Source organism: Bicyclus anynana, chromosome 26 (assembly GCF_947172395.1).
Source record: "Bicyclus anynana chromosome 26, ilBicAnyn1.1, whole genome shotgun sequence".
Lineage (NCBI taxonomy): Eukaryota > Metazoa > Arthropoda > Insecta > Lepidoptera > Nymphalidae > Bicyclus > Bicyclus anynana.
The window spans coordinates 287,501-302,309 of NC_069108.1; the positions used below are offsets into that span (position 1 = coordinate 287,501).

A 14,809-nucleotide genomic window follows, 5' to 3' on the forward strand; every position below is an offset into this window, starting at 1 on the left:
ACGTCCTTAAAGGTAAGAAATATGGTCGCTGGGAAATACTAAATATGAAAAGCAAGCTACTCTATTGAACTATTTAATGAATGTAATAACAAACCTAAGAAGATGTGGAACCTATTAGATACGTTTACTAATAATAAAATTAAAGAAGTATCCATACCAACTAAATTAAAAAAAGATGGAAATATAAAGGAGGAAACTGAAAGGAGATCATTCATTTTGGGCCCTTTTTGAAAGTGCCGGCCAACGAAAAAAAATGGCACGAATCGTTAGAACTAATCATTTGAAGTAATAGCTAATATGGCATAAAAGTTGTCAGGTGGCTCTGAACCAAATTATACAGGTTCGATGATTCGTTATTTCCATGCAAAATGCATTTTGTCAACTTGTCATTTGTCAACTTTTAAAAGTGCCCGCTAAGAAAAAAAAACTAGAAATACAATCTTTGTGCCATACTAACTATTGCTCCAAATGGGCAGTTCTAACGACACGTATCAGTTTTTTTTCTTGGCGGGCCCTTTTGAAAATCGACAAAATGCATGGAAATAACGGATCGTCGAACCTGTATAACTTGGTTCAGAGCCCTCCTACAACTTTTATGCCATTTTAGCTATTGCTCCAAATGGCTAATTCTAACGAGTCGTGCCATTTTTTTTTGGCCGGCACTTTCAAAAAAGAGCCCAGAAATGTATGGAGCGTGAATGATCTCCTTTGTGTGTGTGTTTCTAGCGGAAGCCATTTCTCAAAAGCACCATAGTAACAAAATCTACACTAACGCGACAATCAACTCTAATCGCGCTCATTTTGGAATAAATAGTTTTGCCCCAACAATAAATAAAGAAATTATTGAAATAAAAAATAAATTAGACGTTAACACTAGTCCAGGGATGGATAACATTAAAAATGAAGTAATAAAAAGCGTAAAAACGAATATTGCTGACGAATTAACTCTGTGCAATAAATACTTGCTCAGAAAATGGAAATTTCCCAATAAATCAGATTGCAAAATTAAATCCTATTTACAAATCAAGATCAAAATCAGATTCAAGTAATTATCGCCCCATTTCTGTACTCCCAGTCATATAAAAAATCTTTGAAAAAGTCTTATCTACAGACAACTAGATTCATACTTGACAAAATGGACTTTTTATATTTGAAACAAAATGCTTTTAGATCTAAGTCGAACACATTATCTGCAGCTGTAGATTTAGTAACAAAAGTAAGAAATAATATAGATGAAAAGAAAATTGCTCTTGGATTTTTTATAGACTTGAAAAAAGCTTTTGACACAGTTGGTCACGAAATACTTCTTAACAAACTAAGAGATATAGAATTACTAATAAAGCCCATAAAATATTCGAAACATATTCAATAACATAAATATTCAAAACATATTCAATAACATAAGCAAATAACATTAACATTCGAAGCTAATCTTTACAAAATATTAAAAGTTGGGGATTGCCAGAGCAACTCAAAACCAATAACATATGGAGTACCACAGGGCACTATTCTGGGATCTATTTTATTTTTAATTTACATCAATAATATCAGTAAACTTGGCCTTAAAGATGAATTGTTACTGTTTGATGATGATACCACCTTATTTTATTACACAAACAAAATAGAAACAATTATTTGTGATGCCCAAAATGATCTTGAGTTGCTGAATGTTTGGTTTAAACAGCAAAATTATACAAAGAAACAAAACTGAACTTGACAACAACCTACAAATATTAGTTTAATAAAATCAAGTCAAGAAACATCAAATCAAATCAAGTCAAGGAACATCAAGTAAAGAAATCTACACAAAAAATTCTTAAAAAACATTTACTCAATATCCAGTGATGTTATCCGCGCGCTCACAAAAAATTTAAATTGTAACTTTGTGATTCAGATTTTAAGTTTCAAATCAGTGAAATGTTATTTCTTTTTGAAACAATAAATATCTTAAACCTATGCCTGACCCCTTTCATTCTGAGAGGCGACTCATGCTCGTGAATATAGGTTGTTAGTAAAGTGACCGAGCTGGTAATCGAATTCCAGACCTCTCTGTAGAGAACCACAGCACTAGCAACTGCGCCAGAGGTGGTCATACTCACCGGGCTCGAACTCCAGCACCGCGCGCGCCAGCAGCTCGGCGCCGCGCAGCGCTGAGCGCGTGGCGTCGTACTCCTGTTGCGCGGTGCGGCGCGCGCCCTCTTGGAACGGGTTGCTGGTCTGTGGATAATATATACTATTTATTATCCTAATAGTTATGCGTCATGTAATGGTGCACGAGTGCTACAATCGCTAATTACGTACAGTGGCATATAATATTCCGGCTCGAAGAACCACTTTGCAACGGATGAAACCCAAGACTGTGATGGACCTGCCAATGCATAGCTTTAAGCAATGTGTTAAAAAACATTAACTTAGTCGAGGGTACTACAACATTGATGAGTTCCTTAACGATAAAAGCGCTTGGAGGCCATTGGATCAGCTTCCACCTTCACACAGGAAGTAAAACTATAAGAAATTGTAATTGTTATCAATTGTGAATTATAATACTGTATGACTTTTTCATTTCAAAAGAGCAACTGTAGAGTTTCTTGCCGGTATCTTCTCAGCAGAACCTGCCTTCCGAACCGGTGGTAGAATCTTTACAAATAGTCAACTGACGTGTCAAAAGTGCTTGTAAACTGAGCCTACTTGAAATAAATGATTTTTGATTTGATTTTGATTTGAAAAACAAAAACACAGAAATATTCGGCGAAAATGAAATGATTTGGGACGTATATCGTAGTAAGAGATGTTTACAGTAGGGTAATTCGTAACGGATTGAGTGGTTTTAATATCTGTCAGAACTGTTAGTTACTCTTTAGCGTTATACGTTCCGTTATTTGCCCGTTAACTTCATTAAATAGTTACAATTTATAAAGTCGGGATTTCCTTTTTATATATTACAATAATTTGCGTCACCAACACTTTTATTACAACCATCAAACCATGATAAAAGTAATATAACAATTAACAAAATTAATATACGATGGGCATGGCCTCCTCGACGTGGCCTTCTAGCTTTCGTTTCTTACAAGCCTATTACAATTTTACAAGACGGAGGTCCTGGGTTCGATCCCCGGCTGGGCCGAATGTGGTTTTCTTAATTGGTCCAGGTCTGGCTGGTGGGAGACTTCGGCCGTGGCTAGTTACCACCCCACCGACAAAGACGTTCCGCCAAGCGATTTAGCGTTCCGGTACGATGTCGTGTAGAAACCGAAAGGAGTGTGGATTTTCATCCTCCTCCTAACAAGTTAGTCCGCTTCCATCTTAGACTGCATCATCACTTACCATCAAGTGAGATTGTAGTCAAGGGCTAACTTGTATTAAAAAAAAAACAAGGAACCCTGAATTTTTGCAAATGCCATGGAACTATTTAAAAAAAGACATTGTTGCAGTTTACTCTTGTGGTAATGCACACTACCAAAACTATCTGTGCCAAATAGCTCTGTGATATGTTTTGAGATTTAATATTGTGTATTTCCTAACACGGCAGTAGAACAGAAGCTGACACTCACATGGTCCGTCATCTTCCACGCGAACCTGTCGGCCGCCTCCGACAGCTCGTACTCAGCCTTGAGCAGCAGCACGCCACCGTGCACCACTTGCTCTGCTACCGACAACTCCTGCAGATTACAGAATATATATATGTGTCGGCGCTAGTGAGTCATTCGATCGGGCGACTCCCGTCGTCATGATTCAAGGAAAAGGGAAGTGTGAGTTAACTGTCAAGGACTTACTTAACCCTACACAGAACGTTTACTAGTGCGTGATTCCATTGAAGGTCATTCTCTGCCACTCGAGGGTTTATTGGTAACATTCTTAGTGGGTATTGTTAGTACTTGACAGGCTCAATAATTGTGTTTTTCTCTTTACACTGCTTCTGATGTCAACCCCTTTTCTCCGACATATATTTAGTAGTAAAACGTTTGGTGACAGAGCGCACTATACGTCAGTCGACTCACGGCACGCTGCAGGATGTCTGCGAGGCGCCACACTACGTCTCGCAGGCGCTGGCAGTGCACGCTGCGCACGGCGGCCGGCGCCTCCAGCACCGCCTCGTACAGCGCCCCCAGCACCGACTCCGTTGGCTCTGCTGGACGAACAAATCACATAGTATTACTGAGACGGGCAGCGTGACGTCAGGAATGTGTATTCAGCAATGAAAATCTTCGTATAGTTCCAACAAACTGTATTATCACCAAGAAATATCGCGCTCGACTGGCTAGTTGGCTACTAATCTTTAGGTTTAGTCAAATCATTATCTTATAAACGAAAAACTGTAATCATGACATTGAAGAATTATTATCAGCAAATAACAGAATGTTTAATAACATATAGGTAGTTTAGTATATTTATAGTTTGTTAGATGGAACGTAGGCCCTCGTAACAATAGTGCTCATAATCAGTCAGCTCATAATGTCAAGTTAGAGTTACCTTTGATCCACGTAGGCTTGCGTGCGCTCATCTCGAGCAAGGCGGTGCACACGCCGGCAAGTGGCACCGCAGAAGCCCACAGCTTTGTGTACATTGAGAACTCGTGTTTTAGCAGTGAGCTGAAAAGACAAACTGTAGACATTATAAATATCTACACTAATATTATAAAGAGGAATAAATTGTATGTAACAAATAAACTCAAAAACTACTGGACCGATTTGATAAATTCTTTCACCAATTGAAAGTTACCAGGGAGTAACATGGGCTATATATTTTCTCTGTATTTACACAGGAATGGGAAAAGTTGAAAGTTTGAAACTTACCAGAAATTAAGATTTTTCAAATACATTTTGAAATGTCCATAATCTTCATCTTCGTATACCAAATTGCAGGCTTCCAAAATAGACATAGCTTGCATATCGGTAATTTTGTCAGAGGAACCTTCCGTTACACTTTGCAGAGCCTTTGACTTGACATCTATAACGAGACTCATGTACTTCTCTGATTCTAATCCGTCTGGTAATGAGAACACTAAACTCAAATATGCATTGATCAACGATTTCTTGTAATCCTTCGCGTCCAGTTCACAAATGCCCTTGTTGTATAGCGCTCTGCTGATATTTTTGAAATCCGCGTCACTTTTCAAATATTTCAACTCATATTTGAGGTAAATATCGAATAATTTGATTGAATGCTCGTAATGTTTGTGTTTATTCAACATCACAGCTAAATTGTTGATGTCTATTTGCAGTTTTCTGAAACAGCGTTCCTGATTTGGGCATTTCAATTTGTTTAATTCTTCCAGTACCACATACTGGTGCTCCACTATAGTTAAATATAACGGTAAGTTAGTCTTTGAGTCAATATTTTTATTTAGAGACATTATAACAATATGTTTTACGGTTAAAGCAACACGGAGAGCGTCATGCAAACCAGTTTTAATGTTACAGTTTTCACATTTACTCAGTTGTTTGGTTGTTTTTAATTTCTCCATCAGAAAGATCACCAGATTAAAGCAGCTTGCTTGTGTTTCTTCATTGATATGATCAGACTTTTCATTATTAACACAATATTCAATATAGAGTCTTAAACATTGACTTATGAATGGATATGTCGCGTATATTGTGCTCTTGTAGCCCAATTTTTCTGTCATTTCACACGAAGTCAGTATGTTTTTTAATAGATTGTCTATCAGTGTAGGATTAGTTTTATCGTTAAATATACAGCAGAAAGAGTTGAGAAAGATAGTTTGGAAGCAGTGGAACATATCAGGTATGTGTCCGAGTATAGAAACACAGACTCTGGTAACTGAATCCAATATGGGATTCTTGCAGTTGATTCGCAAAGAATTTTCCGTTACAGTTAGCAGACATTCGTTAAATTTAACAAACAAATCAATAGCTTGTTTTTCAGATAGGTTTTTGAATTGTTTCATATCACTACATGCTATACACTCAAATATTTTTCCAATCGAATCGTTAACTTCAGCAGGCCAGTCATTAAAGACATAAGATATTTTTTTTATAATAAACGTTAACATATCTGTACAGAATTGTACTGTGTCATATATTTTAATAGTTTTCGTTATATCTTCTATAAGTTTTGGTAGTAGCTTCAGTATTTTAAGTTTAGACTTCAACTTATCTATGTACGTCACTCTGTCTATAATGATATAGGCATACGTCTTGTAGTATTCGTTGAGTAAGGACCCGTCGTCATATTCGAATGACATGTATGACAGTTTGAGCACTAACTCTGGTGGTATTGGTGATTTCTGAAAGAGAAAACATTAAAAATAAAACAATATATGTATTTAACATGTTGATTGCCAAGTATAAATGCTGTACTTACATAGGTTGTTATCATCATATCAGCCATCCACTGCAGGACATAAGCGTTTTGTCAAGCCATCACAATTCTGAACCGCCTGCATCCATCAAATCCCTACGACTTCTAGTGTGTCACCATTCAAGCACCTTGGAATACCAACATCCAATTGGCTCTTTGAACTATGTGCTTCACCAATTGCCACTTCAGCTTCTCGACTCGTTGAGCTATGTCGGTAACTATCATTCTTCTGCGGATCTCCTCATTTCTGATTTGATTACTCAGAGATACTCCAAGAATAGCTCATTCCATCACCCGCTGTGTGACTCTGAGCTGGCTCTGGCTCAAACTAAGCCAACTTAAAATAAATGAATTTTGTTTTGATTTGATTTGAGTAACACTAAAAACTCCCAGTTACCTCATTGACGACATGCTTGTGTAGGCGGTAGACGCAGCCCAGACTCTTCACCAGCAGCGGCTGCTGGAGGCTGCGGGTGTGGCGCACGCACTCCACGCTGAGCTCCAGCAGCACCTTGAAGCTGATAGAGGTTCTCCATGCTGGGACTGTGTCTAAGTTCCTGGAATAAGAAATGGTAGTTATAGAGACAGCTAGCAGAAGTGAAAACATATCTAATAGCAGAAATCATTGTATACACAGCACTGTATGTCAGCTGTATAGCACAGATATACCTACTGCTATAAGGATGTTGGTGATGCGAATGCACGAGATTTCAACCATCTAAAAATGTACCTATAAGATTTTTGCCTACCAAAAAAATGCTCAATTTTACTAAAAATGTTTTCACACGGAATTATAAAAGATATCTGTGATTTTGTTTGTACGTACGCCCTTACAAGTAAATGATTTTTCTTTGGTGTGTCATCACACATTAAGAATATTTATTATAGAGGATATATGGGGTGTTTTTGAGCGATTCACAGCGAAGTCATAACCTTTCCTTCTGGTTTTGTATTTATACAGACTTGATGGTCATAAACAATTTAAAAATCTGATAATTACCTGATAAGTATACACAAGATGTTCAGAGAGAGTGAACCTCTCTCCTTAATGTTTATAGTTTTTAGAAGACCCCTGTATTCTTCCAAATATTTGGCCAAATCACACAACTGTTTTTCAGTTCCGGTTGCTTTTAATTTTGCAACAAATTCGTTCGTGGACATCTCTTAGATACACCAATAATATTCACGCGATTGATGTGAGTAGAAACTTTCATTTAAAATGAAAAATATAGTGATAAAATTACAAAATACAAATGTTTTAAATATTTTGAAACACGGAACGACCGTTAAGGTTTGACACTATACAAATCAAATTTGAAATTTGACATGACTATTTGAATTTGACACTTGAAGCGTAGCCGTAGATAAAGACAAACTCTTCTGTAAGCATAGATTTTGAAGCAAGGAATTCTATATATTGTTGATGATCTATTAAATGCACTACAATTGAGAGTTTTCGTAAATAAAGGAACTTTATTTTATAAATTATTCTATTCAATTCTTCTCACATATTATGCAAAAACAAAACGCACGATTCATAGCTAAAGTAGACGGTCCGCCATATTGATTATTTATTTATTTGCAAAAGTCAAAAATGCCGCTAAAATTCCGATCGCGTACGTGTTGATATAAAATAAAATTTTTGCTCAAAGTTAATTTTTGTATCAAATTTAATTAAGAGGTCATAAAAGGTAATCAAAAATTACTTATTTCATTGTTTTATAGTTTATTTAGTGTCATAGTTTATTCCACTTATAATAGGTTACTTTTGAATTAGTCTTATAACCCAAAGAAAAACTTATCATATTATACTTATTCTTTATAGAACATTTAAGAGTCCAAGTAATGCTGCATAATGCTAATCTATCAAAGGCATGTTAAAACATAGATTTTCCGGGTTAAAACATAGTAGTGTTAGTCAATCTTTGGTTACAGACAGCAGCATATGATATGAGCTGTCTTTGTCTGAAATATTGGTTTTTGTTACTCTCTACTCTATTAAGCCACAGGCTAACCAACGGACTAATGAAGCAATTACCTTGGGAATATAAATAAATAATAAGTATAATTTATCATTTGAAATGACTATATATTTTTCAGGTGGTCTATCAAAATGAAATCTTCAATGCAGTATTACATTCTGGTCATCATAACAGTGGGAATATACTTCTTCGCCTCAAAATTAATCTTCGATAAAGTCAACGAGACATCACAAGTAGTGGTCGACGAACTATTCCACATCCCGCAAGGCAAATCCTTCTGTGAAGGCAACTTCAGCTACTGGGACCCCAAAATAACCACATTGCCTGGACTCCATCTAACATCCACCCTCTTTGTTAGTTACTTTTTTGCTTGTAACACATACAATTTACGTTTCGTCAATTTGGTTGCCTCATGCTTCAATTTGATATTGTTTGCGTCAATACTTAAGTTTATATATGGTAATTATAATGAGAGTCAGTTTAAAATAGTCTTGCAAGCATTAAGTCTAGCGTTACTACCTCCTCTATATTTTTTTTCACATGTTTACTATACTGACACACTGTCTTTGTTATTCTTATTGCTGTTTTCTCGTGTCTGTTTTGCAAACAAAGGGAAATGGCTGATTTTACTGTTCGGAAATCTGAGCTTTGGGATGAGGCAAACGAACATTGTCTGGGTGGCCATGGTATTTGGACACAAACTATTAGATCTATTGGTGAGATCTTCACGTGTCTACGGCAATCGCTATCTAACTAAAACATTGTTGAGTAAACGGTCATTGATTTCAAATGATATAGATTCATCTAAACTCAAAAGATATTACACAGTCATGGATGTTGTTGTAGCGTTAAAATTCCACTTGACTACTTGTTTTAGAGCTGCATTCAAATTGGTACAGTTGCCAGATCTGTATGTTATCCTGCAATTGAAGAGTGTATTGCTTTCGTTTATGTTATTTTTATATGTCAACGGATCTATTGTTATTGGTGATAAAAAAGCTCATGTAGCGACAATACATATACCACAGTTATTGTACTTTTTGTTGTTTTACGGAGTGTTTGGTTTACCGTACATCCTCGCGAAGTTCATATCGACTGTCAAACTCATTTTGAACAATAAATTGAATGTCATATTGCTGAGTGCTGTATTTGCAATAGCAGTACACTATAATACAATAGTTCACCCATATTTGCTTGCTGATAATCGTCATTACACCTTCTATGTTTGGAATCGTTGGTTTGGGAAACATGATTTTGCGACATATGCGACAATACCGGTGTATATTTTCTTACTGTTCAGTCTGTATGATAATTTGAAAGATCAAAATTGTATAACTTTCTTGCTACCGTATACTGTTTGTTTATTTTTTGCTTTAGCGTTACAGAGGTTGGTTGAAATAAGATATTTTCTAATACCGTACATTATATTGAGACTGAGGTTTGTGCGTCCATCTGTGTATGTAGTTCTGTTGGAATTCCTCTGGTATGTAGCAATAAATGCAGTCACATTCTATATATTCTTCACAAAGGAAATAAAGTGGGACGATTTTGGTGAAGTGCAAAGAATAATTTGGTGATTAAACTTTAGAAAAATTATTAATAATAAAGAAATATTTTTCTATTCAATGCTTCCAAAAAGTATAAGAATAATATGTACATACATAAGACATAATAAGAAATTCTGTAAACTTTAACTACATTCCATAGTAAAATTGTGTCTGCTATGAACAAAGCAAAACGATTTATAAGCCTATATAGAATTATGTTTTTGTAATTTTTTTTTAATAATCTAACCAACTAAATCAAAAATGACTGTTTTTGTTATCTTTAGTTAAATTTTCTTGTCTAGTTTTTCTTTATTATTTGAATTATCTCAGTTCATTTATAATTTGCATTTAAAACTAATTAGTGTGGATAAATTGGAGTTAGTATAAGGAGTTAGACTTAGTGCCCGCAATAGCCAGACATACCCTATTCCATGAAGGCAGAAAAGTTTCTCATTTCGAGAAGGCCAAAAAGTTGATCATTTTTTGAAGGCCAAAAAGTTTACCATTTTATGAAGGCCATAAAGTTTCATATTTCATTAAGGCCTTAATGAAATATTGGCTACACACGGCTGGCACGCCGACACAAAAATCGAGGATGTCACGTTCAAAGCCAATTTAAATATTAATTAATTGATTTAAATTCTAAAAAAGCCAATTAAATAATTATTATTTACCAAGTTTTGCTGATTCTTTCATATCTTTTGTCATGGTAATAGAAAAAGTATTGTATGCCACTGCATGTAATTAGCGATTGAAGCACTCGTGATGTCAATAGGGTAGTTGGCTCATAGTTTCGCGGCTGTCAAAATGTGGTATGTCTGGCAATTGCAATATTGTATAGAATGTGTTTTTTGTTGTTTATTAGTAAAGTCGCCATTTATTTTTAAAATAGTGATAGATACAATATGTAAGTATATTTAATTAATGTATAAATGTTCAGTATGTGTTTATATCATTTAATGGTATTAGGTATGCTAAAATTTTTTGTCTGTGTGTCTGATCATTTGTCTGGGCTAACTCTGGAATGGCTAAACCAATTTTAATGGCATCAATTGAAGATAAAGGATGTAAGTAGCTACTGAGTGGTAAAGTATTTTATTCCTCTAGCACCCACTTCTAGGGCGTGCAAATTAATCACAGCCACTTTAGTTCGTATGTTTCAATACTAGCGTGAAAACCATGTTTTTTTTGTGATAAAGAGTTTTGTTTCAAGGTTAAATTTTTCCTTATACAAAATTACATTCAAATGGTCCAATGCTTTAGCCGTGAAAAGGTAACACTCAGCCAGACATACAGACATACTGCACATTTATAATATTAAGATGGATATAATAATTTAGTTGCAAAGTGGTGCAGAGCCCAAAACTCTATTCTTGTACATATTATATTTGAATTAAGTAATGTTTGTTGAGAGAGAGAGTCTTGTTTATTGAGAGTATTTAAAAAATATTTTTTCAATTTAACTAATAAATACTATTTTTGTATGCTATATCTTAAATGTTGTTATTTGTGTGTTAAAAAATTGTTTAGTTTGTAAGAATAGTTATTGATAATCGTAATTAATTAAGCATTTATTATTTGTATGACATTTGTGTTGGTATTTTTTCTAAATTTTCGTGTAATTGGCAATTTGTGACAAATACAGAGGAGTTTATATTTGTAATCTTTATAATTCTATTGGGATATTTAAAGTCAAATATAAGTTTGTTCTGTGTCGACTGACTTTCACTTGATACCCATATTGAGGAAGTTGTGAAAAAATGTTATTTCTACCATTCTGGAGCCATCTCAGATTGAAAATCACACATAATCCAGAACACTCTCGAATAATTCACCTGTCATACAAAATCAGTTCATTCGGGAGCTAGGGTGAAAATCAAACATCAGAATCAAACTTTGTTTGTGAATTTAGGTAGGTACTGGTCCTTAGGTAATTAGTAGTCCGAGGTAGTAGGTAATGACACGTTTTCCTAGTGTTCGATACACACTCAGCTCTATATTTCAAATCTACTGAACCGATTTTTATGAAAATTGCTGTTCCTTATTTTGCCTAGTATACAACATTTTTTTTTTAGTTGAAATCGACTTAAAAATAATGTTGCATGTTGTGCATTGGTAAAGGTGTTGGGAAAAATTATAATCTATACTGATATTACAGAGGTAAAGTTTGTGGTGTTGTAAGGGGTAAACTCTGGATCTACTGAATCGATTTTGAAAATGCTTTTACCACTAGAGAGCCACGTTATTTGTTAGTGTTATAGGTTACATTTGATCCCCATAATTCCGGAACAGAAACTACGCGGCGTCTGCCAGTATAGTAAATTTATAAATCTATAGAATCTCTTGGATCATTTGTACTAATGGTAATGATAAGTGCCGATGGTATGATGCTACAATCATGGTTAAAATAATATAATGTTATGAGTTTACTAATGATATCTAAAAATAGAATAAAAAAACGTTTTTTATATACTAAAATTTATTAAATAAAAAATCATTTTCTAATTTAAGTATTATGTCATAATTTCAATAAAATTCTATTTTCATATTATTTTTTAATAAAAAACACTATTACAATACAGACTAGATAACGTGCTAATTTACATTGGAGCATCTACATTTTATTTTCACCAATAAGTTAAAAATTTAAAATAGGATAGTCTACGATAGTCAGACATGCCTCATTTTGTGTATATAATATCTGATATAGAATGGGGTACGTCTAACTACCGCAGATAATTAATATTCAAATAAAATAATCATGTCCAAAAAATTGTAAACAGTTGATAAGTACAAAAATATTTCTTTGAAATAAAAATTATTCTATATAAGTAAGCTGTGAATTAAAAATATTAAATCTAAGCGTAAAAAAATATCAATAGGACAACACAAAACACAACCATGGTAGAAAAATAAAAAAAAAACTTACCTAAAACTAAATCATAATATTCTCAAAAGCTAGAAAAGCTTTTTTTAAAATCACCATATCTGATAATCTATTTTCAAGTTTTATCTATGTTATCAATATATAAATAAAATTGGAATGTCTGCCTATTTTCATAATACCCAACAGTGTTCTCTCAGTGCTTATGCTTATTTACATAATACTAAACAACATAAAAAAACCTTTTTTAAAACTGTCCTTCTGTCTGTTTGTGAAGTCTCTGGGACGTTAAGATCGATTTTACTGGAACATAGAGGAGGTCCTAAAGTAACACATATGTACGTTACTTTCTGTATATATTTTTAAAAAATCATGGTACGCGCGGATTTTGTAAAATATTGAATTCAAAGCAAAAATATATAAAAAAAAACAATTAGTGTGTTTCGATCACACGACTGAAGTAAAACTTCTTTCAAAAATAAAAAAACAAGCGCCATCTATGAGTCTATGGCATAACTGAATCGCAAAAGGGATGGTTTCAAAGTTCTCTAAGCACGCCATCTACTGGTTGTTTAAAATAGCAAACACTGTTTCACTGTGCCTGTAGATGGCAGCCCGCCTCGCCCGATTACACTTTTCGTAACGTATATTGACCAACTCAAGTCAAGCGAGCGAAGTTTTACTTCAAAAAATATATTGTTAAGTCTAATTAACTATTTATATAATATAATTTATAAAATAGTGGTAACTAAAATATCACAATAAAATGGAATGTTTAACATTATCTTACAACTAGATATTAATTTGTTATTAAGTAGAATATTATGACGTTTTTTCCATAGTTGGGCTCAAGCATGGTTCACTTGATAACAAGTGGCCATTGCCTGTATTTCTACCATTCTGGAGCCATCTCAGATTGAAAATCCAGATCCACATAATCCAGAACACTCTCGAATAATTCACCTGTCATACAAAATCAGTTCATTCGGGAGCTAGGGTGAAAATCAAACATCAGAATCAAACTTTGTTTGTGAATTTAGGTAGGTACTGGTCCTTAGGTAATTAGTCCGAGGTAGTAGGTAATGACACGTTTTCCTAGTGTTCGATACACACTCAGCTCTATATTTCAAATCTACTGAACCGATTTTTATGAAAATTGCTGTTCCTTATGTTGCCTAGTATACAACATTTTTTTTTTTAGTTGAAATCGACTAAAAAATAACGTTGCATGTTGTGCATTGGTAAAGGTGTTGGGAAAAATTATAATCTATACTGATATTACAGAGGTAAAGTTTGTGGTGTTGTAAGGGGTAATCTCTGGATCTACTGAATCGATTTTGAAAATGCTTTTACCACTAGAGAGCCACGTTATTTGTTAGTGTTATAGGTTACATTTGATCCCCATAATTCCGGAACAGAAACTACACGGCGTCTGCCAGTATAGTAAATTTATAAATCTATAGAATCTCTTGGATCATTTGTACTAATGATAAGTGCCGATGGTATGATGCTACAATCATGGTTAAAATAATATAATGTTATGAGTTTACTAATGATATCCAAAAATAGAATTAAAAAAACGTTTTTTATATACTAAAATTTATTAAATAAAAAACCATTTTCTAATTTAAGTATTATGTCATAATTTCAATAAAATTCTATTTTTTAATAAAAAACACTATTACAATACAGACTAGATAACGTGCTAATTTACATTGGAGCATCTACATTTTATTTTCACCAATAAATTAAAAATTTAAAATAGGATAGTCTACGATAGTCAGACATGCCTCATTTTGTGTATATAATATCTGATATAGAATGGGGTACGTCTAACTACCGCAGATAATTAATATTCAAATAAAATAATCATGTCCAAAAAACTGTAAACAGTTGATAAGTACAAAAATATTTCTTTGAAATAAAAATTATTCTATATAAGTAAGCTGTGAATTAAAAATATTAAATCTAAGCGTAAAAAAATATCAATAGGACAACACAAAACACAACCATGGTAGAAAAATAAAAAAAAAATTACCTAAAACTAAATCATAATATTCTCAAAAGCTAGAAAA

General features: G+C 33.9%; 2 protein-coding genes across 2 annotated transcripts in view; one reads left to right on the plus strand and one right to left on the minus strand.

Annotated features, from left to right (window-relative positions):
* LOC112045697 (uncharacterized) overlaps window positions 1-7,635 on the minus strand; it is a 15,826-nt gene extending 8,191 nt beyond the window's left edge. Inside the window, exons 1-7 of the mRNA XM_052889836.1 lie at window positions 7,322-7,635; window positions 6,719-6,878; window positions 4,797-6,247; window positions 4,474-4,592; window positions 4,002-4,132; window positions 3,555-3,662; window positions 2,100-2,217 (exon numbers count right to left, since the gene is read on the minus strand). Coding sequence (XP_052745796.1) covers window positions 2,100-2,217; window positions 3,555-3,662; window positions 4,002-4,132; window positions 4,474-4,592; window positions 4,797-6,247; window positions 6,719-6,878; window positions 7,322-7,482 — 2,248 coding nt within the window. The 5' untranslated portion in view covers window positions 7,483-7,635. The remainder of the gene's footprint in view (window positions 1-2,099; window positions 2,218-3,554; window positions 3,663-4,001; window positions 4,133-4,473; window positions 4,593-4,796; window positions 6,248-6,718; window positions 6,879-7,321) is intronic.
* A 218-nt stretch (window positions 7,636-7,853) lies between these two features.
* LOC112045717 (putative Dol-P-Glc:Glc(2)Man(9)GlcNAc(2)-PP-Dol alpha-1,2-glucosyltransferase) lies at window positions 7,854-11,566 on the plus strand. The gene is made up of 2 exons (XM_024082006.2): window positions 7,854-8,012; window positions 8,422-11,566. Exon 2 carries the CDS (start codon window positions 8,435-8,437, stop codon window positions 9,878-9,880), a length of 1,446 nt encoding a protein of 481 aa, XP_023937774.2. The 5' UTR covers window positions 7,854-8,012; window positions 8,422-8,434; the 3' UTR covers window positions 9,881-11,566.
* Window positions 11,567-14,809: the final 3,243 nt, after the last annotated feature.